Source organism: Oncorhynchus mykiss, chromosome 30, assembly GCF_013265735.2.
Source record: "Oncorhynchus mykiss isolate Arlee chromosome 30, USDA_OmykA_1.1, whole genome shotgun sequence".
In the NCBI taxonomy this organism is placed as follows: Eukaryota; Metazoa; Chordata; class Actinopteri; order Salmoniformes; family Salmonidae; genus Oncorhynchus; species Oncorhynchus mykiss.
This window is the reverse complement of record NC_050570.1, coordinates 42,925,621-42,949,892: the sequence shown is the minus strand read 5'-3', so window position 1 is coordinate 42,949,892 and position 24,272 is coordinate 42,925,621. Positions and strand designations below refer to the sequence as shown.

Sequence of the window (24,272 nt, the reverse complement as noted above, 5' to 3'; positions counted from 1 at the left end):
TCTCCTCTGGTCAATTTCTGTCTTTGTTTGATCTCAGGCAAAACATGTGCTGTAGGACTATTAGTATTTCTCACCCTCTGGCCTGTACTGGGCTACGATGTTGACCGTCTGTCCAGCGTTCTTCAGAGCAGCAGCTGCCTGCTCATGGGTTGCACTGTGGAGCTCAACCCCGTTTACCTGCACACACACAGTTTGATCAATGAACAGCAAATGAACAAGGCATGTCAATGGAGATCTTCAGTCAATTTAACCTCATCAATAATACTCATAAATCACAAGAAATCAATAAGAGACTATCACATTTCCGCGTGTGTGTGTGTTCTTACTGAGATGATGCGGTCTCCTTTCCGGAGCTCTCCACAGAGGTCAGCAGGTCCACCAGCCAGGATAAAGGAAATAAAGATTCCCTCTCCATCCTCTCCTCCTACTATGTTAAAACCCAGGCCTGTAGAGCCACGGTGTAACACCACCTTCCTGCGCTCCCTGAAACACACACACAAATATAAGGGAAAGGGGGATACCTAGTCAGTTGTACAACTGAATGCCTTCAACTGAAATGTTTCTTCTGCATTTACCCAACCCCTCTGAAGCAGAGAGGGTCACAGGGGGCTGCCATAATCAACATCCACGGCGCTCGGGGAACAGTGGGTTAACTGCCTTGCTCAGGGGCAGAATTACAGATTTTTACATTGTCAGCTCTAGGATTTAATCAAGCAACCTTTCAGTTACTGGCCCAAAGCTCTAACCACTAGGCTACCTGCCGTATACATAGCATTACACACACATTGTTAGAGGTTGGTACTATACAGCCACACTGTAGTACAAGTACAACCCATTAAATCAGAACACACACACCTATGTTACATATGGTACACCTATGTTACATGTGGTACACACATATGGTACATGTGGTACACACACATGGTACAAACTGATACACACACAAAGTCGAAGCCCAGACCCAAAAGGTGAAGTTTAGTTACTCCAGTCCTATTTTTGGATGTAGCATTCCCTCTAGTGGTGATTACGAACATTACACTTCTGTCTGGTCTGTTACAGCCATTCTCAAAAGGCGGACCAATATCCGGACCCAGAACGTGGTCAATACGGACTACGGGTCGCACTTTTTGGGGGGGAACTCGGTCGGCATTCGACTCCTGGTATCATATGAACACACACAAGACATGGAACATTTCTGGAAATTAGTTTTAAAACTGGCTAAATTTTCCTTTTGTTCCATGGCATAATGTGTACAATTGCAGGAAATTATCTTTTCAACTACCAACAAGAGGTGTGTGAACAATTTCAACAGTCTGGGGTCACGTGGGTTGCGAGGTGGGGATTTTCTAACACCGATACATGACAATATACATCCGGTCCATTGCCACCTAGGAAAGTTGTATGACTGGACCTTCTCAAATGAGTACCCCTGGTCCATTATTTCCTCAGAAAGGCAGCATAGACATAGACAGCAGAGGACCCTGCTATGCTGCGTCTTTATATTCACCATCATTACTTCACTATCCCGAGTCCATTTTACATTACGAACGTTCAATGTCGTCTTGGTAAGCAACTCCAGTGTATATTTGGCCTTGTGTTTTAGGCTATTGTCCTGCTGAAAGGTGAATTTGTCTCCCGGTGTCTATTGGAAAGCAGACTGAACCAGGATTTCCTCTAGGATTTTGCCTGTGCCTATTCAGTTAAATTTGATTTTAAAAAAAACTCCCTTGCTGACAAGCATACCTTTGTATGTGGACACCTGCTCGTCAAACAACAACGTTTCTCACATCACTGAAGTAATGAGATAGAAGTCACATATTTCAACAAAACTGAAATATTTCAACAAAAATGATTTTGTGCTATAGCGTCATCCCATTCATTGATTCACGATGGCGGAAACAGGACATGTTTGTTTCCTTGGACTGTCGGCATTCAGCAGTGAAAACAAATTTAATCCGCGACATGCTCGTAGTTGTCGCGGGGAATACCTTTGATTTGTGAAAAACGTATTGAACTTGATACAGCTAAAGAAAGGATTATTAATCTTCATGAAGAAGTAAAACATTTGACCGAGCACCTTGAATGGAATAAAGATTCTTGGAGACTATTGCCATCTTGAAATGCTTCCTATCAAAACATCCAAGAGAATCATAATGGGACCTTCCTCAACTATGATACATTTCCACCATTGCACCCCTATACTAGCTTGAACCAGAAAATGGCTGCGCATTGTTCGACTCCAGGTGAGCGTGAATGGATGCGTATTGGAAGCAGAAACAAAGAGAAGAATCGTTCGAGGCGCGCCTGCCTTCTTCCCCCGTGTCCGGATTTAAGACTCTCAAATCTCTTTGAGCCCGTCCTCGCTTTCTTCTGCCGGGGACTTAGATGTTCCCTCCATGGCTGTGGATACCCATCCAGCTACCTCTCCCTGTCCTAGTCAAGCAACTGTCTGGGCAAGACCTGGACCACCGCGGCCCCCCTCCCCTAGGCCGTGCTCTCTGGATCAGAGCTGTTGGCTGTTGCGGCCTGCACGCACCCTGTGTCTCAGCCCTCTTCTCAGGTGAGATCTGTGGCTCTGGCCTAGCAATCTGATTGGAGCCACGACAGAGGCCGGATCATTCCGGCGATTGTGTTGAGTTCGATGGTGAGGCACACATCTGTACCTGGGGCAAAGACTGTACCTGGGGCAAAGATCAGGATATCACCAGGTTGCTTCACGAAGCTGTGCGTCATAGTTAATGTGGGGTTGGATGACATTAAGTTGGCCAGATCGGAGCAGCTTAAAAATATTTGATAGACCTTGTTCACAAGATGAAAGACTTAAAGAAGTGTCCGTTCACCTCTGGCCCTCTTCCTCCACTGGGTCATAGAAGTGGCTTATTCAGTAGACCGCTAGCGCTCCATGACTGGCTGAAAGTCTGTCGATCTGCAGGCATTACTTTTATCCACAATTTTGATACCATTTGGAAACAGAAAACACTTTTCAGGGATGATGGAATTCACCCAAGATCTGGGCTTCTCAGGCAGATCCAGATATTTTAATTTAGATCAGAAACATGGTTATCTTAGAAAATGGTGGATTCTGAGTTTACTATTGGTGGTTTTAAAGTTTTCAGGGCTGATTTCAACAACACACTATTCTATCTATACAAAAAGTAACCTTTTTGTGTCTCTTTTAAAGGCTTTGTCCAGTCCTAAACAATTTGAATTATAGCTTTAAGTCTTCAACTAGGTTATAATTATAAAGTAACTGTTCTGGAAGTCTACTGCCATTCCTCCACTGAGAAATGTTTGTTAACTGATTTAATAGCTTCCTTTTCTACTTCTGAGATGGGTTAGGATAGGTGGGGAGGTGGTCGTAGGTGACTTTAACCTGTCCTGGGGAACCCAAGACAGACTGTTTAAAGGCTTTTTGTAATAACCTAAACCTCACTCAGTTGATTACTAAACCCACACATCCAAATCTGAGGGATTATACTAAATCAACAAGAATTTACCTTATGTTTACAAATACTCCAGAGAAATGTGTGGCTAGTGGTGTTTTCTCCCTGGATATTAGTGATCACTGGCCTATTGTTTGTATTAGAGATGTTAGGACTCGGGCAAAACCAGGCATTATTACAAGGAGAAATTTGTACAATTTTACTGAACAAGGTTTTTTACATGACCTCTACCATTATGATCTTAACGCTCTCTCTCCCTCTCTCTCTGCCACTCTTTCTCTGTTTTCTTTCTCACTTGTGCAAACATTCTGCCTCTCTCACTCTGTCTTTCTGTTTTCTTTCTCATTTCATTGCTCATGGCAACAGCGAGCATGGAGAGGGAGCTAAGCAGAGTGACAAGACAATTGGCAGCACACTTCAGTGTGTGTGTGTTTGTCTGCCTGTTTGTGTATGTGTCTATCCTGTGTGTGTGTGTGTGTGTGTGTGTGTGTGTGTGTGTAGACTACGTATAAATCATATTTAGTGTCTGCCTCTGTCTGTAAGTTCCAGTGGGTGTGTTTGAGGCTGAGAGACTGAGAAATGAACTGCTGTGGTCCCTGCTGTGGCCTGGCAATCTGTTCCTACTTATGACAGCACTGTATGTCTCTCTCTCTTGCTCTCTCTCTGCTGTGGCAGGAGAAAGCCGCCCAAGGTGACCAGAGCTTGTCTGGCTCACCTCCCTGCCCCCCAGACGTATCTCCCTAGGAGTTACAAGGCTGGCCTCCCACTAGCTTCAACACCATTCATCTTTCACAACTTTATCTGCCAGCAGCAGACAGAGCAAGAGAGAGAGAGGGCAGAGAGATGGCAGAGAGATAAAGAGAGATAGGGGGGAGAGGGCAGAGATGGAGACAGGGAGAGATGGGGCATAGAGAGGGAGAGAGTTAGCAGAGACAGAGAGAGAACAAGAGTGGGACAGTGAGGGAAAGAAGGGGTAGATAGCTGGAGACTGACAGAGAAAGGGATGGCTGGAGGAGGAGTAGTCGAAAGATGAGGAGGAGATACAGTGCCTTCAGAAAGTATTCATACCCCTTGATTGATGTTACATTTTGTTGTTACAGCCTGAATTTAAAATGGATGAAATATTTGTTTTCACCCATCTACACACACAACCCCATAGCGACAATGTGAAACATGTTTTGAAACATTTTTGCTAATTTATTGAAAATTAAATACAGAAATATCTAATTTATCACACCCCTGAGTAAATAAAGTCAGAAGTTTACACACACCTTAGCCAAATACATTTACTCAGTTTTTCACAATTTCTGGCATTTAATCCTAGTAAGAAATCCCTGTCTTAGGTCAGTTAGGATCACCACTTTATTTTAATAATGTGAAATGTCAGAATAATAGTAGAGAGAATGATTTATTTCAGCTTTCATTTCTTTCATCACATTCCCAGTGGGTCAGACGTTTACACACACTCAATTAGTATTTGGTAGCATTGTTTAACTTGGGTCAAACGTTTCGAGTAGCCTTCCACAAGCTCCCCACAATAAGTTGGGTGAATGTTGGGCCATCCCTCCTCACAGAGCTGTTGTAACTGAGTCAGGTTTGTAGGCCTCCATACTCGCACACGCTTTTTCAGTTCAGCCCACAAATGTTCTATAGGATTGAGGTCAGGGCTTTGTGATGGCCACTCCGATACCTTGACTTTGTTGTCCTTAAGCCATTTTGCCACAACTTTGGAAGTATGCTTGAGGTCATTGTCCATTTGGAAGACCCATTTGCAACCAAGCTTTAACGTCTTTAGATGTTGCTTCAATATATCCACATAATTTGCGTTCCTCATGATGCCATCTACACTGTGAAGTGCACCAGTCCAGGGGCGATAAAGTCTTAGACCACCGTTATTCTACCCACAAGCAAGCATATCTGACAATCTGAAATGGTCCACTCCACACAGACAGTGTGGTGAAGAAGGCGCAACAGCGCCTCCTCAACCTCAGAGGGATGAAGAAATTTGTCTTGGCTCCTAAGACCCTCAAACTTTTACAAATGCAAAATTGAGAGCATCCTGTTGGGCTGTATCAACGCCTGGTATGGCATTGCACTGCCCGCAACCGCACAGCACTCGAGAGGGTACCCTGACTGCACTCAAGGACATCTACAGTACCCAATGTCACAGAATGGTCAAAAAGCTCATCAACCACCTGAGCCACGGCCTGCTCACCCCGCTATCATCCAGAAGGTGAGGTCAGTACAGCTGCATCAAAGCTGAGATGGTAAAACTGAAAAACAGCTTCTATCTCAAGGCCATCAGACTGTTAAATAGCCATCACTAGCCGGCCTCTACCCAGTACCCTGACCTGAACTTAGTCACTGTCATTAGCTGGCTACCACCCGGTTACTCAACCCAGCACCTTAGAGGCTGCTGCCCTATGTACAGTGCATTTGGAAAGTATTCAGACCCCTTCCTTTTCCCCCATTTTGTTACGTTACACCCTTTTTCCAAAATGTTAAATTATTTGTTTCCCCTCATCACTCTACACACAATACCCCATAATCAAAGCGACATGTTTGCAAATTTTTGCAAATGTATTAAATATAAAAAACAGGTACCTTATTTACATAAGTATTCAGACCCTTTGCTATGAGACTCGAAATTGAGCTCAGGTGCATCTTGTTTCCAATGATCATCCTTGAGATGTTTTTACAACTTATTTGGAGTCCACCTGTGGTAAATTCAATTGATTGGACATGATTTGGAAAGGCACACGCCTGTCTATGTAAGGTCCCACAGTTCACAGTGCATTGCAGAGCAAAAACTAAGCCGTGAGACTGAAAAGATTTGGCATGGGTCCTCAGATCCTCAAAAGGTTCTACAGCTGCACCATCAAGAGCACCATCAAGAGCACTGGTTGCATCACCGCCTGGTATGGCAACTGCTCGGTCTCCAACCGCAAGGCACTACAGAGGGTAGTGCGACCAGCCCAGTACATCACTGGGGCCAAGCTTTCTGCCATCCAGGACCTGTATACCAAGCGGTGTCAGAGGAAGGCCCTTAAAATTGTCAGACTCCAGCCACCCTAGTCATAGACTGTTCGTACCGGAGCACCAAGTCTAGGTGCAAGAGGCTTCTAAACAGCTTCTACCCCCCCAAGCCATAAGACTCCTGAACACCTAATCAAAAGGTTATCCAGACTATTTGCATTGCCACCCCCCTTTTACACCGCTGCTACTCTCTGTTGTTATCATCTATCCATAGTCACTTTAATAACTCTACCTTCATGTACATTCTGTATTATCTCAACTAACCTGTGCCCCCACACATTGACTCTGTACCAAAACCCCCATGTATAGTCCATGCATTGTTGGTTAGGGGCTCGTAAGTAAACATCTCACTGTAAGGTCTACCTACACCTGTTATATTCGGCACGTTATAAAAACATTTGATTTGAAACCCTTTGTAAAAGTGGTCAAATGGCGTGTGTTCATTATCACACAGCTTACCTTGTGATCTCGTCGTCTCCCAATATGCTCTTGGGGATGGGTGAGTAGCGTCCGGGTGTGTCGGGGGTATGGGGCTGGCTATGGTAGTTGGACGGGCTGATATGGTTGTCCTTGTGAGGGGAATATGCTAAAGAAAAAATACACACACAACAGGCCTCAGTGTGTAGATAGCAAGTTAGCATTAACGGCTAATGCTTTGATAAACTGTAATAAAATGCTGCTTAGTGAGGGAGGAGCTAGGCTGCACTAGGCTAATAACTCACTCTCTACTTGAGCCTTCCCTGGTGTAGACAGAGAGGTAGATCAGGAAACTATAAAACACATGGCTGGCAGGGGTAGGTAATCTCCTTAAATGAACACAATCTTCAATAATAGCATAAGCACCAGAACAGAACTCTCAATAATGTTGTCCAGGTAAAATATGGGAGTTACAATATGGGAATTGCCTTAGGCAACAATGCAAAACTACTAAAAAATAAAGGATCTTATAATACAATCATAGGTATATTAACTAAAAGCAATGCTTGTAGTTTCTTGAAGTGAGAAAAGTGACCAATATCTATGATAAAGGTGTTTATAGGTGACAGGTTTTAAAGAGCCTATTTGAATGTGACCTGAACAGTGATTAAACCAATGTTTTCCACCAATGTCATATTTCCCATTATGTTTGGTCAAAGTCAAACTACAACCTCATCAGTCCAGTACTGTGAGACAGGAGGCATTGTTTTAAGTGAATAATACCATCGCTCTGCTCTGCCATCCTTGTTGGTTGATATTGCTATGTAGGCTACTATCAAACCACAACTGGTCATTGATTGATTTCAGTTCTTAGTGTGCAGTGCAGACCGGGGGACATCCATGGGAGTATATTCAGCGATAATTAAATTGGCTCACATTATACCGACTACTGTATGCCCAATTCTGATGATCAGTAATTAGTCAAGATATAGGCCTAATCCCTCACTGTGACTACTGGATTACTACTGTAGCTATGGGGGACAGCAGCCAGCAACAGCAGCCAGCCATGTGGTTTGGTCCACACCACATGGCTCCTTTCAAATAACCTGCTGTCTGTCACAGCTGCCCTGGGATGAGTGGAAAGATTGTGATCACCATGTGTGCGTGTGTGTGTGTATGCATATATGTATGTGTGTGCACTCACAGTTGGTGATGTCGGGCGGAGCGAAGCTGTCGTTCATGAAGACACTGGTGGGTTTCGCCACTTTCAAGTAAACCACATCGGGGGTGTTTTTCAAGGCCTCCACGGCATCCTCGTGACTCACCTCCTCAAGACAAGCGCTGTTTACCTGGAAGGAGAGAGAGGTGGTCATTTGGCTTTTCAGTTGATTTAGCATGTAGTTACATACAGTAGCTGACATAGCAGGCAAACAGGCTGGCATTTTTAACAAGCCACAACAAAACTTAATCTAAGTCCCTTAAAGAATCAAATCAAGTTGTATTTGTCACATGCACCAAATACAACAGGTATCGACTTCACAGTGAAATGCTTGCTTATATCCTTCCTGTTTGGCCCTGTCCGTGGGGTATCATCGGATGGGGCCACAGTGTCTCCTGACCCCTCCTGTCTCAGCCTCCAGTATTTATGCTGCAGTAGTTTGTGTCAGGGGGCAAGGGTCAGTTTGTTATATCTGGAGTACTTCTCCTGTCTTATCCGGTGTCCTGTGTGAATTTAAGTATGCTCTCAAATTCTCTCTTTCTTTCTCTCGGAGGACCTGAGCCCTAGAACCATGCCTCAGGACTACCTGGCATGACGACTCCTTACTGTCCCCAGTCCACCTGACCGTGCTGCTGCTCCAGTTTCAACTGTTCTGCCTGCAGCTATGGAACCCTGACCTGTTCACCGGACGTGCTACCTGTCCCAGACCTGCTGTTTTCAACTCTCTAGAGACAGCAGGAGCGGTTGAGATACTCTTAATGATCGGCTATGAAAAGTCAACTGACATTTACTCCTGAGTTGCTGACTTGCTGCACCCTCGACAACTACTGTGATTATTATTATTTGACCATGCTGGTAATTTATGAACATTTGAACATCTTGGCCATGTTCTGTTATAATCTCCACCCGGTACTGTTATAATCTCCACCCGGCACAGCCAGAACATTAGGTCTGCGGAAACAAAAATATAACTGTTTGGTCATAATGACCATCGTTATGTTTGGAGGAAAAATGGGGAGGCTAGCAAGCCGAAGAACACCATCCCAACCGTGAAGCACGGGGGTGGCAGCATCATGTTGTGGGGGTGGCAGCATCATGTTGTGGGGGTGCTTTGCTGCAGGAGGGACTGGTGCAATACACAAAATAGACAGTGTCATGAGGAAGGAAAAGTATGTGGAAATATTGAAGCAACATCTCAAGACATCAGTTAAAGCTTGGTCACAAATGGGTCATCCAAATGGACAATGACCCCAAGCATCCTTCCAAAGTTGTGTCAAAATGGCTTAAGGACAACAAAGTCAAGGTATTGAAGTGGCCATCACAAAGCCCTGACCTCAATCCCATAGAAAATGTGTGTGCAGAACTGAAAAAGTGTGTGCGAGCAAGGAGGCCTACAAACCTGACCAGCTCTGTCAGGAGGAATGGGCCAAAATTCACTCAACTTATTGTGAGAAGCTTGTGGGAGGCTACCCGAAACATTTGACCCAAGTTAAACAATTTAATGGCAATGCTACCAAATACTAATTGAGTGTATGTAAACTTCTGACCCACTGGGAATGTGATGAAATAAATAAAAACTGAAATAAATCATTCTCTCTACATTATTTTGACATTTCACATTCTTAAAATAAAGTGGTGATCCTAACTGACCTAAGACAAGGAATTTTTACAAGGATTAAATGTCAGGAATTGTGAAAAATTTAGATTAATTGTATTTGGCTAATGTTTATGTAAACTACTGACTTCAACAGTATTTACTCAGGGGTGTGATAAATTAGATATTTCTGTATTTAATTTTCAATAAATTTAACTGTATATACACTGAGTGTAGAAAACATTAGGAACACCTTCAAATATTGAGTTGCACCACTTTTTTCCACTCAGACCAGCCTCAATTCATTGGGCCATGGACTCTACAAGATGTCAAAATCGTTCCACAGGGAAGCTGGCCCATGTTGACTCCAAAGCTACTCATAGTTCTGTCAAGTTGGATGGATGTCCGTTGGGTGGTGGACCATTCTTCATTCACGGTAAACTGTTGAACATGAAAAACCAAGCAGTGTTGCAGTGCTTCACAGACTCAAGCCGGTGCACCTGAAACATATCCATTTCGAAGGCACTTAAATCTTTTGTCTTGCCTATTCACCCTTTGAATGGCACACACACACAGGATACCTACACCACCCGATGTCACAGGAAGGCCATAAAGATCATCAAGGACAACAACCACCCGAGCCATTGCTTGTTCACCCCGCTATCATCCAGAAGGCGAGGTCAGTACAGGTGTATCAAAGCAGGGACCGAGAGACTGAAAAACAGCTTCTACCTCAAGGCCATCAGACTGTTAAACAGCCACCACTAACACTGAGTGGCTGCTGCCATACATGTAAAAAATGTATCACTAGCCACTTTAAACAATGCCACTTAATATAATGTTTACATACCCTACATTACTCACGTCATATGTATATACTGAACTCTATACCACCTACTGCATCTTGCCTATGCCGTTCTGTACCATCACTCATTCATATATTTTATGTACATATTCTTCATCCCTTTACACTTGTGTGTGTAAGGTAGCTGTTGTGAAATTGTTAGGTTAGATTACTCGTTGGTTGTTACTGCATTGTCGGAACTAGAAGCACAAGCATTTCGCTACACTCACATTAACATCTGCTAACCATCTGTATGTGACAAATAAAATTTGATTTGATTTGAGATAGGGTCAATGCAGATAGTCTGTGAAACCATTTAATTAACTATTTATCAGTCTTATGGCTTGGGGGTAGACGTTGTCTTGAAGCCTGTTGGTCCTAGAGCCGATGCTCCGATACCGTTTGCCGGATGGTAGCAGAAGGGTGACTTATTTGGGCCTTTCTGCTGATATAGAGGTGATGTACTGGGCTGTCCAGACCACCCTCTGTAGCGGTTTTCGATCGAGGGCAGTGCATTTGCCATATCAAGCGGTGGTGCAGAAGGTCAACATGTTCTCGATGGTGCAGTTGTAGAACTTTTTGTGGATCCGAGGGCCCATGCCAAGTCTCTTCAGCCTCCTGGGGTGGAAGAGGACCTATTGTGACCTCTTCACAACTGTGCGGTTGTGTGTGGACCATATTAAGTCCTTAGTGATGTGGACGCCAAGGAACTTGAAGCTATTGACCCGCTCCACTACAGCCCATGGTCTTACTGACATCTGACCTCCTCCCTTTATGCTGTCTCATCGCCATTGGTGATCAAGCCTACTGCCACTGTGTTGGAGTTGTGCGTGGCCATGCAGTCGTGGGTGAACAGGAAGTACAGGAAGGGTCTAAACACACACATCTGAGGGGCCCCTGTGTTGCGTCCCAGGATAAGCCGTACCATCAAACAGAACCTGGTAGGGTGGGGGCTAGCAGAGCTAGGAGAGGTGAAGAGATATGCACTTCAAATTGGCTACTATTGGTCAGTATCAGCCTACCTAAGTCACTGTTTAGATATGCGGCAATATTGACACATGGGCGGAGCCAAGTGTCAACAGGGAGCAAGGATGGTAGAGCAGGTTAGGAAACACTGCAGGTTAGGAAAGACGTTGTGGCCTATGAGATAACGAACTACTTAAAACATTTTTTTTAAATAATAGATAAATATAGTAAATGGGTAGAAGCAATCCCAACTTCCTTGGCGGACACGATTATGGTAGCTAACAAATTAGGTCAAGATATTATCCTTAGAGTTGGTTTACTAGGATCTATTTCTTTCAACAATGGATTACATTTCAGCTAATCAGGTAGACCATAAAGAAATGCCAGAGTTAGAGAGACCAGAACAGGTAGACATAGAAGTTTAAGATATACTATCAGAACACATGAGAAGACTGTTTGTTAACCAAACCCGTATGTCCAAGATTTTGTGTCCAACATGTGAATTACAGGAAGGTGATTCACTCAATCCAACCAGGAGACTGGGTCTGGGTCCAATCCCTCAAGAAAAAAGACTGGAAACAGCCACGGTGGAAAGGACCATACCAGGTGCTACTGGTGACAGCTACTGGTGCAGTACAAATAGCGGAAAGAGACACCTGTGTCCATATTACACACTGCGGGAGGGTAAGACACACTGACACTGTCGAACAAACACAGAGTTAGGAGAAGAACCGAATACCAATAGGGTTCGGAGGTCACCTCTCTAACGAAGATTCCCTAACCCGCCCGATCCTCACTGTGTGCGTTCAATAGAAGTGAAAGTATGGGTTGGCCTCTAGCCAGTGATATGTTCTCCGGAAAGGGGTGGGGCTTTACAGGAGTGCTGGTCGGTCTGAAATGTCTGATTGTGGGAGCCATATTCCTAATACACCATGACCCACCTGAGAAGGCAGAAGGTGGTAACTTGACCTATAGTGTAGAAGATGAGGATTTTGTATTACCAAAGTACAAAAGGTCACTTAATCTGGGTAGAAAGTAAGTGAGAGTAGAGCTAGGGAAGGATATCTCAGTTGAGTTCTATGTAGACCAAATGGGGTCTCTGACCCCTTGGTAGTCTAGAACTATGGGCCTTTATGGAAGATATCTGTGCAGGTACCCGTGTAATTCATGGAATCAGGTCATAGCTCACACAGAGAGAGAAGGCCATGTAAATCCACACACCCAATATGGAAACAGATGGAGTATAGTAAAGGTGAGGGTTTTTGACTGTAATCCGGAGCAAGGGCTGTCTTCCATAAAGGTACAAAATACCATTAAAAATGTAAAGAAAGAGGACCTTGGGTTATGGTATGTTGGTTTTGGGGAAGTCAATGACGCAACAGATGGTGAGATACGGATCGATTCCGAGCTCCGACTAGTGGGAGGACGAATACAGATCTCCATGCCTAGGAGATGGCTCTGTTTCTTTTAACCACGAGGAGCCAATGTTAGATGAGACTATCTTCAATATTTAGATCAAACGGTTCTTTTCATGAAGATTATGATGAAAATCCTAACAGGAAGAGTTATAATTGGATATAGAACAGTCATTGATGAGTATTGAACGTAAATACAGGTATTGGTTTGGTTTATGACATATGGTGTTTGATATTTCAGTGTGTATTATTTAGTCATTAAGGGTGGATTGATAAAATAATCTATATGTTTAAAGATAATGATTAAATAATTGTACCCTGAAACTTAACAATTAGGGATTATAGTTTATGTAGCATGTATAAGGGATAATTAAAGTATTAAACATAACTCCAACTAGGTTGGACTGGGAGGGAGATAAATGTGTGTGTATGTGTGTGCCTAGGAAAATACAGAGAACAATTAAACTGTGGTTCTAGCCAGGTCGGGTTATTGAATCGATAATCCACAGATGAAACCACAGTGAAGGAAAAGCAGCCAACAAGTGCTCAGCATATGTGGGAACTCCTTCAAGACTGTTAGAAAAGCATTCCCCATGAAGCTGGTTGAGAGAATGCTAAGAGTGTGCAAAGTTGTCATCAAGGCAAAGGGTAGCTACTTTGAAGAATCTCAAATATAAAAATTATTTTGATTTGTTTAACCCTTTTTTGTTTACATGATTCCATATGTGTTATTTCATAGTTTGATGTCTTTACTATTATTCTACAATGTAGAAAATAGTACAAACAAAGAAAAACCATGTAATGAGTAGGTGTCTCCAAACTTTTGACTGGTACTGTATATAGCATAATGAGAATCGCTATACATATCGTATCGACACCTAAGTATCGTGAGAATATCATATAGTGAGTTCACTGGGAATTCCCAGCCTTAGAATCAACGTGGAAAACTGATTGGATCTGCAAAAAGTAATCAATGTAAAGGAATTTTGAAAATGTCTGTTTTTCACTCAACTTTCTGAAAAATAATAATATCATATGTCATTTAGCAGACACTTTTATCCAAAGCGACTTAGTCATGTGTGCATTTGACGTATTAGTTTTACGTATTGATGGAATCAAACCCACTATCCTGTCGTTGCAACTGAGCTACAGTGGACCACAACTTTAAATCTAAATCCAATGACATGGTTCATTTTTTTTGTTGATTTCAGGTTGAATTCACGTTAGTTGACAACTCAATTAAATATAAATCAAAACTAGACATTGAACTGACGTCTGTGCCCAGTGGGTACTGTCTTTCAGTAAGGAGAAGATGACGTTACAGGGCCTTACAGCCAATAGTTTGTCTCCTATTTGCAACCTCCCGTCTTTGTGTGCAGCCCCTCCCTCAATGATCTTGGTGACATAGATGCTGTTGTCGCCTGTGATGTGCTGGTTCCATACTCCCCCCGCAATACTGAACCCTAGCCCTGGAAACAGAAGTAGGGAGGAAAAGAGTAAGAGAGAGAAAGGGAAAAGAGAAGGGTAGAGAGAGGGAGAGAGAGAAGGGGAGTGAGGGGAGTGTATTACAACAATAAAACCGTATTGGAACTATATTAATCCTCTCAGGGTGTCATTCAGAGGGTATCACTAGGAGCACAGAGAGTCAGAGAGTCAACAACAAGCATCATAAAGGTACCTATCAGTTCAACACATTTTAAGGTAGACTTATGTATAGGAAGTCACTCTGCAATGTATGATGATATCATATCACTGTGTCTAGCTTTAATCTCCCTTACCTTTAGGACCTTTTAATTACTTTGAGGTCTATGGTATTCTAAATTTTAGGACCTTTGACTAGTTTGAGCTCCATGGTTATCTAACCTTTAGGACCTTTGACTAGTTTGAGCACCATGGTTTTCTTACCTTTAGGACCTTTGGCATGTTTGAGCTCCATGGTTTTCTTACCTTCAGGACCTTTGACAAGTTTGAGCTCCGTGGTTTTCTTACCTTTAGGACCTTTGGCAAGTTTGAGATCCATGGTTTTCTTACCTTCAGGACCTTTGACAAGTTTGAGCTCCGTGGTTTTCTTACCTTTAGGACCTTTGGCAAGTTTGAGCTCCATGGTTTTCTTACCTTTAGGACCTTTGACTAGTTTGATCTCCATGATCTTCTCTGAGAGGACTTTTCTCCTGCGGACGTAGAGCCTGACGATGCAGCCGGCCACTTTTAGGGCCTCCACGGCCTTACTGTGGGTCACATCCCTCACGTCTGCCTCGTTTACTCTCAAGATGCAGTCATTCACTCTGCAGGAAGTGTCAAACACACCAGTCATTAACTTTGCAGCCAGAAGAGTCAGATACAGGGGTGAAAGTAAGGCGGTATGGTCCTGTACAGCATCACGGTAAAATAAATAGTGGGGTTATGCTGTACCGGTAAAGCATATCACAATAATGAAAACAAAATGTTAAGAAAACTGTAGGCTATTACAACATTATTTATTATTACCATATGGCAGAAGCATTAATATGAGTGAATGGACTTGAAAACAGGTGGTCGGCCTAGAGTATATCCTCTGCTCCAAAATGCAATGTGGTTAGACGAGAACACTGACATTTGCCAAGGCAGAAATGCATGCGGACAGCAGTGGAGGCATTCATTCTGGCCTAATGACAATCACTAAATGTCATTTCACTTTTTGGTGTTTTGGATAACAGATGTCTCTTTCCATGAACAACTATTTGGAGGCTGGAAATATGTTGCGAGTGGATGAATGTATGCGGGTAGCCTAGTAAAGGAGCCATTTGAAGTGATTGTTTGACAGTCATGACTGATTGTGTTTATGCCACAATACAAGTTGACACATCTTTATGACTAGGCCCACAGAAATGCTATTGAATTAATATGGATTCTAAATATAATTACATGATTAGGCCCCACGGGCTGCCTGCCCATTGGGCAGGATTAGGCAGTCCAAGGAGGCATTTTCCGAGCTAAACTGACCAAGACCTCCAACAACACATAACACCGCATATTATTCTGCCCAAAAACAATGATAACTTCTGTCACTCAGTGGCATGAGGACTATTTACAGTAGGTGAGTGTTGATGCCGCCTTATTATAAGCAGAGCCCACTTTGCCAAAGGCAGGGGTGCAAAATATTTAGCTTATCCATGCACAGCGTGCTATTGGAGAGACTCAGCGCTGAGGCGCTCCACCACGCTCCATCAAATTAATTTAACAAAATTATATAGCCTACGGTAGAAAGAGTAGTAGCCTATGTGGTTTTTCTGAAGCCCATAGACTGGAGACCAAATGTATTACAATTTCATGAGACACTTTTTCAATCATTAACTTATTATTGAGGAGAGAGTGTGCAGGAGAAGACATCCACTTTTGAGTGGCTGAGGCATAATCAAACAGACGTGGACAGCAAATGGTGCTGAAAGTAATTCATTTCAACAACTGTCTTCATTTTAATTTGACTTCACTAGCAACAAGATGCCTTTGTTGAAGCCTACTCTTTCCTACAAAAATAAGAGGTTGGTTCACCTGTTTGATGGACGCAATTATGCAATGCATAGATTTTGTCGGTATAGCCAAATCCTCCAATACTTTCACCATGCACTCCTTAAATACCTCCGTGTCTGGGAAGGGCTTGGTGTGTTCGTTTAAAAACAGGGCTCAAATTGAGTGAAGGTATGCCATACCTTTTGTTAAAGAAAAGGGCAAAAAGGATACTTATTGCTAGCTTTACATTTAGAAATACATAAAAAGTATCCAGATAAAGCGTTCAATTCAAATCAAAATCAAATCAAATCGTATTTGTCACATGCGCCAACTACAACAGGTGTGTAGACCTTACCGTGAAATGCTTACTTACAAGCCCTTAACCAACAATGCAGTTCAAATAGAGTTAAGAAAATACTTTATTATTATTTATTTTTACATTTTTTTTCACCTTCATTTTACCAGGTAGGCCAGTTGAGAACAAGTTCTCATTTACAACTGCGACCTGGCCAAGATAAAGCAAAGCAGTGCGACAAAAACAACACAGTTACAGATGGGATAAACAAACATACATCAATAACACAATAGAAAAATCTAAGTAAGGAGGTAAGGTAATAAATAGGCAAAGTAATTACAATTCAGCAAATACACTGTGATATATGTGCAGATGAGGATATGCAAATAGAAATACTGGTGTGCAAAAGAACAGAAAAACTAAAACAAGTATGGGGATGAGGTAGGTAGTTGGTTGGATGGGCTATTTTCAGATGGGCTATGTACAGCTGCAGCGATTGGTAAGTTGCTCTGACAGCTGACTCTTAAAGTTAGTGAGAGAGATAATTTGCAAATAAATTCATTAAAAATCCCACAATGTGATTTTCTGGATTTTTTTTCTCATTTTGTCTGTCATAGTTGAAGTGTACCTATGATGAAAATTACAGACCTCTCTCATCTTTTTAAGTGGGAGAACTTGCACAATTGGTGGCTGACTAAATACTTTTTTGCCCCACTGTAAGTCTCCAACTTCAGAGATTTTTGCAATTTGTTCCAGTCATTGGCAGCAGAGAACTGGAAGGAAAGGCGGCCAAAGCAGGTGTTGGCTTTGGGGATGACCAGTGAAATATACCTGTTGGAGCGTGTGCTCGGGTGGGTGTTGCTATGGTGATCAGTGAGCTGAGATAAGGCGGAGCTTTACCTAGAAAATAATTAGATGACCTGGAGCCAGTGTGTTTGGCAACAAATATGTAGTGAGGACCAGCCAACGAGAGTTTACATGTCGCAGTGGTGCGGTAGAAGAGAGAACAGTCTATGACTTGGGTAACTGGAGTCTTTGACAATTTTTTGGGCCTTTCTCTGACACCGCCTAGTATATAAGTCCGGGATGGCAGGAAGCTTGGCCCCAGTTATTTACTGGGCCGTAAGCACTACCCTCTGTAGTGCCTTACGGTCGGATGCCGAGTGGTTTCCATACCGGGTGGTGATGCAACTGGTCAAGATGCTCTCGATGGTGCCGCTGTAGAACTTTTTGAGGATCTGGGGACCCATGCCAAATTGTTTTAGTCTCCTGAGGGGGAAAAGGGGTTGCCGTGTCCTCTTCACGACTATCTTTGTGTGTTCTAGACCATGATAGTTTGTTGGTGATGTGGACACCAAGGAACTTCAAACTCTTGACTCACTCCACCGCAGCCCCGTCAATGTTAATGGGCAGGTTAATGGGCACTTCTGTTGTTGGGTTAAGCAACGGACGACTAGCCAACCGTTGAAGCTTACAATTGGGTGAAAAGGTAACCTTTGAAGTTGCCATGTTTAAATTCATAATATTTAATTATTTGCAAACAACAACCGTTTTGTTGCAAACAACACACTCTGGTATGCCTATTTCTCAGTCCATTCTTCCCTGAAAATTCTATTTTCATTATCCACCTTTCTAGTGAGACTTTTCTGAGAGACTTTTTCTCTTGATTGCAAGCAGTTTTTCCCCATTCAGCGCACAAAGAAATATAAAAAACAAATGTAATAGAGACATTTGTGATTTAATCAGTGAAAATGTGTTATGGACATTGAACTGATTATATAGCTGACTAACCAGATGTGTTAAAAATGTTTTAATTTGTAGCATAGGAATATGAATTGGGCTGCTATTATGTTCTATTCTTCCGACTATTCGAAAATGTTTAAAAAAATTGCCTCTGTACACCTTTCTAGTTCAGAGTGGATAGGAGGGGGGTGGCAATGTTTTGTCTCGCATGGACGGCAGAACATCCAGGGCAGGGCCTGTTATGCCAGTACATTTTTTAGGTGCATCCGCACGCACACATAGGAGGTCGCATACAAGGAATAAATGAATTCTACATTCACCCTTGGTCAGATACATCAGTCATTAACTCTGCAGGAAGAGTCAAATACATAAATCTTTCACTCTGCAGCCAGGTTAGTCAAAAACATCAGATTCACTCTACAGCCAGGAGACTCAAATACATCAGTCATTCATTCTTTACCCAGGAGAATCAAATATATTAGTCATTTACTCCACAGGGAGAATCAACAGGAGTCCGTTAATGTGATTCACACCATGGACCCATAAGCTGCAATGTGATTCAGTTCATAGGCTGAAATGCGATTGGGATCATGTAACCATATACTGTGGTGTTACCAACCTGAGGCATCCGTCCTGAGCTGCAGCTCCTCCAGGGATGATCTTGGTGATGAAGATACTGGGGTCTTCTCCAATGTGGGGGTTATCTGTCCCCCCCGCAATACTGAAGCCCAACCCCGAGTTACCCTACATAGAGGGGCAGAAGAGAGAAATGGGTTTGGTTCAAATCAACTGTTACATGTCATAGGCAGAGTTCCTTTGTCCAGTGTCTGTGTTATTTTGCCCATTTTTCTTTTTTATTTTAATTGGCCAGTCTGACATATGGCTTTTTCTTTGCAACTCTGCCCAGAAGGCTAGCATTGCGCTGTTCTCTGAAGGGAGTAGTACACGTTGTACGAGATCTTCAGTTTCTTAACATTTTCTCGCATGGAATAGACTTCATTTCTCAGAACAAGAATAGACTGACGAGTTTCAGAAGAAGAGTCTTTGTTTCTGGCCATTTTGAGCCTGTAATTCTGGACATTTTGAGCCTGTAATCGAACCCACAAATGCTGATACTCCAGATACTCAACTACTCTAAAGAAGGCCAGTTTTATTGCTTCTTTAATCAGGACAACAGTTTTCAGCTGTGCTAACAATTGCAAAGGGGTTTTCTAATGATCAATTAGCCTTTTAAAATTATAAACTTGGATTAGCTAACACAACGTGCCACTGGAACAAAGGAGTGATGGTTGCTGATAATGGGCATCTGTACGTCTATGTAGTCAGCCGTTTCTAGCTACCATAGTCAATTACAACATTAACAATGTCTACACTGTATTTCTGATCAATTTGATGTTCTTTTAATGGACCAAAAAATGTGCTTTTCTTTCAAAAACATGGACATTTCTAAGTGACCCCAAACTTTTGAACAGTACTGTATGTAAATGCACTGCAATGTTATAATGAAGTCATTCAAGTACAACATTGAGTATACTGTTCAGTTAATTTAAAATACAATTATAAAACATTTCTATTCCATCATTTGTATTTCATAATTTGACCTGAGGTATATCCTGTAAGTATATACATGTACTACTTCAAATAATGAAAAATACAGGCTATATTACTTATATGGTATTATATTAAACACCATAGCTAGGACCAGTGGCATAGCTTAATATCATGATGGGCCCGAGGTGCCCCCCAAAAATACGGGCCCCTATCACCCCCCCATATTTCCCTTAAAATGTAAATAATTGTGTTGGTAAGTCTGTGTGTTAATATTACTAAGCATTGTAACAGCAGAGCAGAACCTAATCTAAGGGCACATTTGAAGCCGTTACCAGAGAGGCCGCAATATAGCCGATACATTCAGCACCATGGACCGCGATCAGAAATAAACCCGTATAAATCGATCAGCACCACGGAGAGCACAAAGCGGTCAAAAAACATCCTATTTTATCTGCAAATAATAGGCAATAGCCTATATTATAAAACATACATATGTAGATCAATCTCTTGACAGAAACACGGAAACACAGCTAATGACCCAGTACATGCTCGCTGAAGTCATGCATGGCGGCAAAACTGACAAAACTGACTGGTATTTCAAATGGTCTTCCTCCCACAGAGGTCTATAGCAAAAATACCAGCAAATCAATCAAGTGGAGCATTCAAACAGATTGCTTAAATGGCAGCGTGTATTTTAACAGTATGTGATGCGTATGTGCTTACTATTATTCTTATAGCCCAGTTAAACGTACAGGCTTTGATGACGTTGAAATGGCTCAGCGGCAGTGCACCAGAACATGGTTTCCAAAGACAGATCGTGCATAGTCGTAGATTGACAAGCAATGTAAACTAATCTCAATAAAGCTTGATTTATATAGACTGTCTGGGTAGCCTGCCCTGTAAAAATACAAGCTTACTCACTCATTTGATTGGCATTCGACAGATCTTGCTCTCTGCAAAGTTGTTGACTATGGCATTCTTCTTTTTTTTTTACCTTTATTTAACTAGGCAAGTCAGTTAAGAACAAATTCTTGTTTTCAATGAGGGCCTAGGAACAGTGGGTTAACTGCCTGTTCAAGGGCAGAACGACAGATTTGTACCTTGTCAGCTTTGTCAACTAGTCCAACGCTCTAACCACTAGGCTACCCTGCCGCCCCAATTCAAATCCATGCTCCTGGCCCTGGTGTTTTCAATGGACAGAATGGCCAACCCACTCAGTCTCTCCTGTCCCATGCTGCTCCTCAGGTATGATTGAATTATTTTCAGTTTGGAAAAGGGGCGCTCGGCCCTGGCTACCGTTACATGCAGTCATAAAAAGGAGCATCGCTGTAACTACTTCCCCAAATGTAGCTGTGACAGAATTGTAATCCACAATAATCATCTTGGCCAGGTCTCTCACTGTAGTGTGCTTTGCTATTGTTATATATTTGCTGTAGTGTTCTACCAGCCGGCTGGCTGTCTCGCAGAGCGCATCATCATCTGCGTTGGCCAGGGTAGTGGGGTGCATGGAGTCAAACAGACTCGATGTTGCCCGCAGACATTTACATCTGTTTGACAGCTGGTGGATAACGCTTTCAAGGTTTGCATTAAAGACGTTGACTCTAAAACTTCTCTCCCATCAGACAGTCGCTCGTCCTCGCATAGCTTCGCCTTCCTTCTCAGAGTGTCTTCAAGTGCGTTCTGAGCTCCCCAATTTATCGGCTAGGGTCTTTGCAGTGACTGTGGCCTTCTCGAAATCCTGTCGGAATCCGGACAGGACCTCCATCATGTCCTTGAGTAGGCTGAGACGACGTTCACATTTTCTAAAACCTTGTCTAAACACCTTTTCTTTTTCAGTGCTGCTGCATCATCCCTCTCGTCCTTCTCGTCACGTCAAAGCACAATCTTGGTGAGGGCCTTCGTTACGTCCACATATCTGTAACTCATCATATCTAGATGACCAGCGGGTGGGACAGTCGTTTTAGAGTTACACTTTCTTTTTCTGATGCAAAATAAAAATGTACCACTCAACATTGACCATCTCTTCATGCTATGCCAGAAGAAGGTGTGTAACAGTTCAAAAGTATCATAAAACGGTTTAATCTCTGGCACATTTTTGACAGAGTCGTTGAGAGCCAGGTTAAGATTGTGCGCTGCGCAATGCACATAAACAGCAATCGGCTCTTGTTCTGATATTCTGGCCTGCACACCCGTATAGACCCTGCTCATGTCAGTAGCTCCATCATACCCCTGCTCTCGGCACTTTGAAAAATGCCCTGGATTTTATGTTGAAACTCAGCTGCTGATGTGTCAGCAGTCTCCAGAAATCCCAAAAACGACTCTGTGATGGTCAGATCTGTGGCGACATTATTTGCATCCCTTGTCACTCTCACATAGCGATAAACTTGACTTAACTGGTCTACTTGGACACATCCGATGTGGTGTCCATAATAATATTTAAAAATGGGGCTTCCTGCATCTCTCCCTGAATGTCACACTTCACTCGCTCGGCTTAAATATCGATCAGCTCATTTTGGATTTGAGGACTGAGATAGTTAAAGGACCATGCGGGCGTTCTAAAAGTTATATCAGAACTGGGTCGTAAAATGACAGAAGGTCAATTACACTGAGGAAATTCCCACTGTTGGACTGCCCCAGCTTTCACGGTGCCCTCTGAAAGCCAAATTACATGATGCAAGTGTGAGTTAACTATGCGCTCCAACAACTGTCGCCAGAAATTTGCTGCGTACGCACGCCTCTCTCCATCTCTGCGTCAATAGTGCCATTGGGCTTCCATTGGTCATATACCAAACAGACACCCATGTGAATCTGGGATGTCTCGTGACATGCTATTTTGGATGTTAGATGGCGCCAATCTCTCACCCCATTCACCCACGCATCAGACAAGGGGCACTCCAATCTCTGAACAGCCAGCAAATCTCACACTACTCGCAATCTAGCTTGGTCGAATAACATAGTACATTGTAATTTGATTCCAGCCTTGGTTGTAGTGGTGCATTACAACTCTGAAAAACACCACCTTTCGTCATCTCTTGGGAATGGGCCAGTAGGCTTACACGAGCCTAATGCAATAATGTGCCATTTAACTTTTGCATCCATATTTGTTGCATAATGCCCCCTGTCAGTTGGATAGGTAAAAAGGCCGTCTGTCCCACTTACAACTGTTTCCTCAAACGCCACGATTCTAGCCTCGCCCCGCACCTCTTCCTCACGGTCCGGCCCGGGGATAGCTTGTCCGGCCTGGCTTGTGCTCAGGGTCATATCCGCTGATACCTGACAACCTGTATCCTCCTCTGTCAAAGTTGCTTCTTCTGGCATGATGGACCAGCTTGGCCTTGGCTCTCTTGACCCGCTAAAAGCTGATGCTGGCGATGATAAACCTACATCCTATTCTGGTCCCGCTACATTGCTTGTGCTAGCAATGGCTGCACTTGAACTGCGTTTGAAAATGAATCTAATTTAACTATCACAGTGCAGGTGCATTTATACGGAGACTTGATTACACACAGGTGGATTGTATTTATCATCATTAGTCATTTAGGTCAACATTGGATCATTCAGAGATCCTCACTGAACTTCTGGAGAGAGTTTGTTGCACTGAAAGTAAAGGGGCTGAATAATTTTGCACGCCCAATTTTTCAGTTTTTGATTTGTTGATTTGTTAAAAAAGTTTGAAATATCCAATAAATGTCGTTCCACTTCATGATTGTGTCCCACTTGTTGTTGATTCTTCACATCTTTATGTTTGAAGCCTAAAATGTGGAAAAAGGTTGCAAAGTTCAAGGGGGCCGAATACATTCGCAATGCACTGTAAATGACATATCTTGCATGGTTAACCTTTTAAATTAATTTTCATTCAAATTTAAACCTTTACATTTAAATATAGACCCTCAATTTATTTTAAATCTTTAATTTACATTAAAACCTTAAAGGGACAATCAGCAGTTGCTACATAAATTTTTCGACTTTCAAATGAATGATATGTACCCATTGATTCTTAAAGAATATAACTTACAAATGCCTCATGAGCTTTGTCATATCCCATCAGAACCCAAAATATAAGCTTGTTTTATGGCAATTATTTGGGAAACAAATTAAATGTAAACGTACAATGTATAGCCTTAAAACATGGTTAAACCTATAATTGTGATATCATGAATGGTCATCCCTAGCTCTGTCTCTGAATTTGAGAGTGACTGAATTTCTCCAGCCACATCCCTCAGCTTTTTACCAAAACAGTGGCAGGGAATTCACTTTGTT

At 42.6% G+C, this 24,272-nt stretch overlaps 1 protein-coding gene across 3 annotated transcripts in view; it reads right to left on the bottom strand.

Moving 5' to 3' along the window:
* Nucleotides 1-24,272, bottom strand: part of LOC110521846 (discs large homolog 1-like protein) — a 187,252-nt gene that overhangs the window by 67,137 nt on the left and 95,843 nt on the right. For all 3 annotated transcript variants that reach the window (XM_021599762.2, XM_021599763.2, XM_021599764.2), the window contains 7 exons: nucleotides 19,081-19,205; nucleotides 15,050-15,219; nucleotides 14,267-14,403; nucleotides 8,101-8,245; nucleotides 6,939-7,065; nucleotides 327-483; nucleotides 75-177 (listed from right to left, as the gene is read on the bottom strand). In XM_021599762.2, coding sequence (XP_021455437.1) covers nucleotides 75-177; nucleotides 327-483; nucleotides 6,939-7,065; nucleotides 8,101-8,245; nucleotides 14,267-14,403; nucleotides 15,050-15,219; nucleotides 19,081-19,205 — 964 coding nt within the window. The remainder of the gene's footprint in view (nucleotides 1-74; nucleotides 178-326; nucleotides 484-6,938; nucleotides 7,066-8,100; nucleotides 8,246-14,266; nucleotides 14,404-15,049; nucleotides 15,220-19,080; nucleotides 19,206-24,272) is intronic.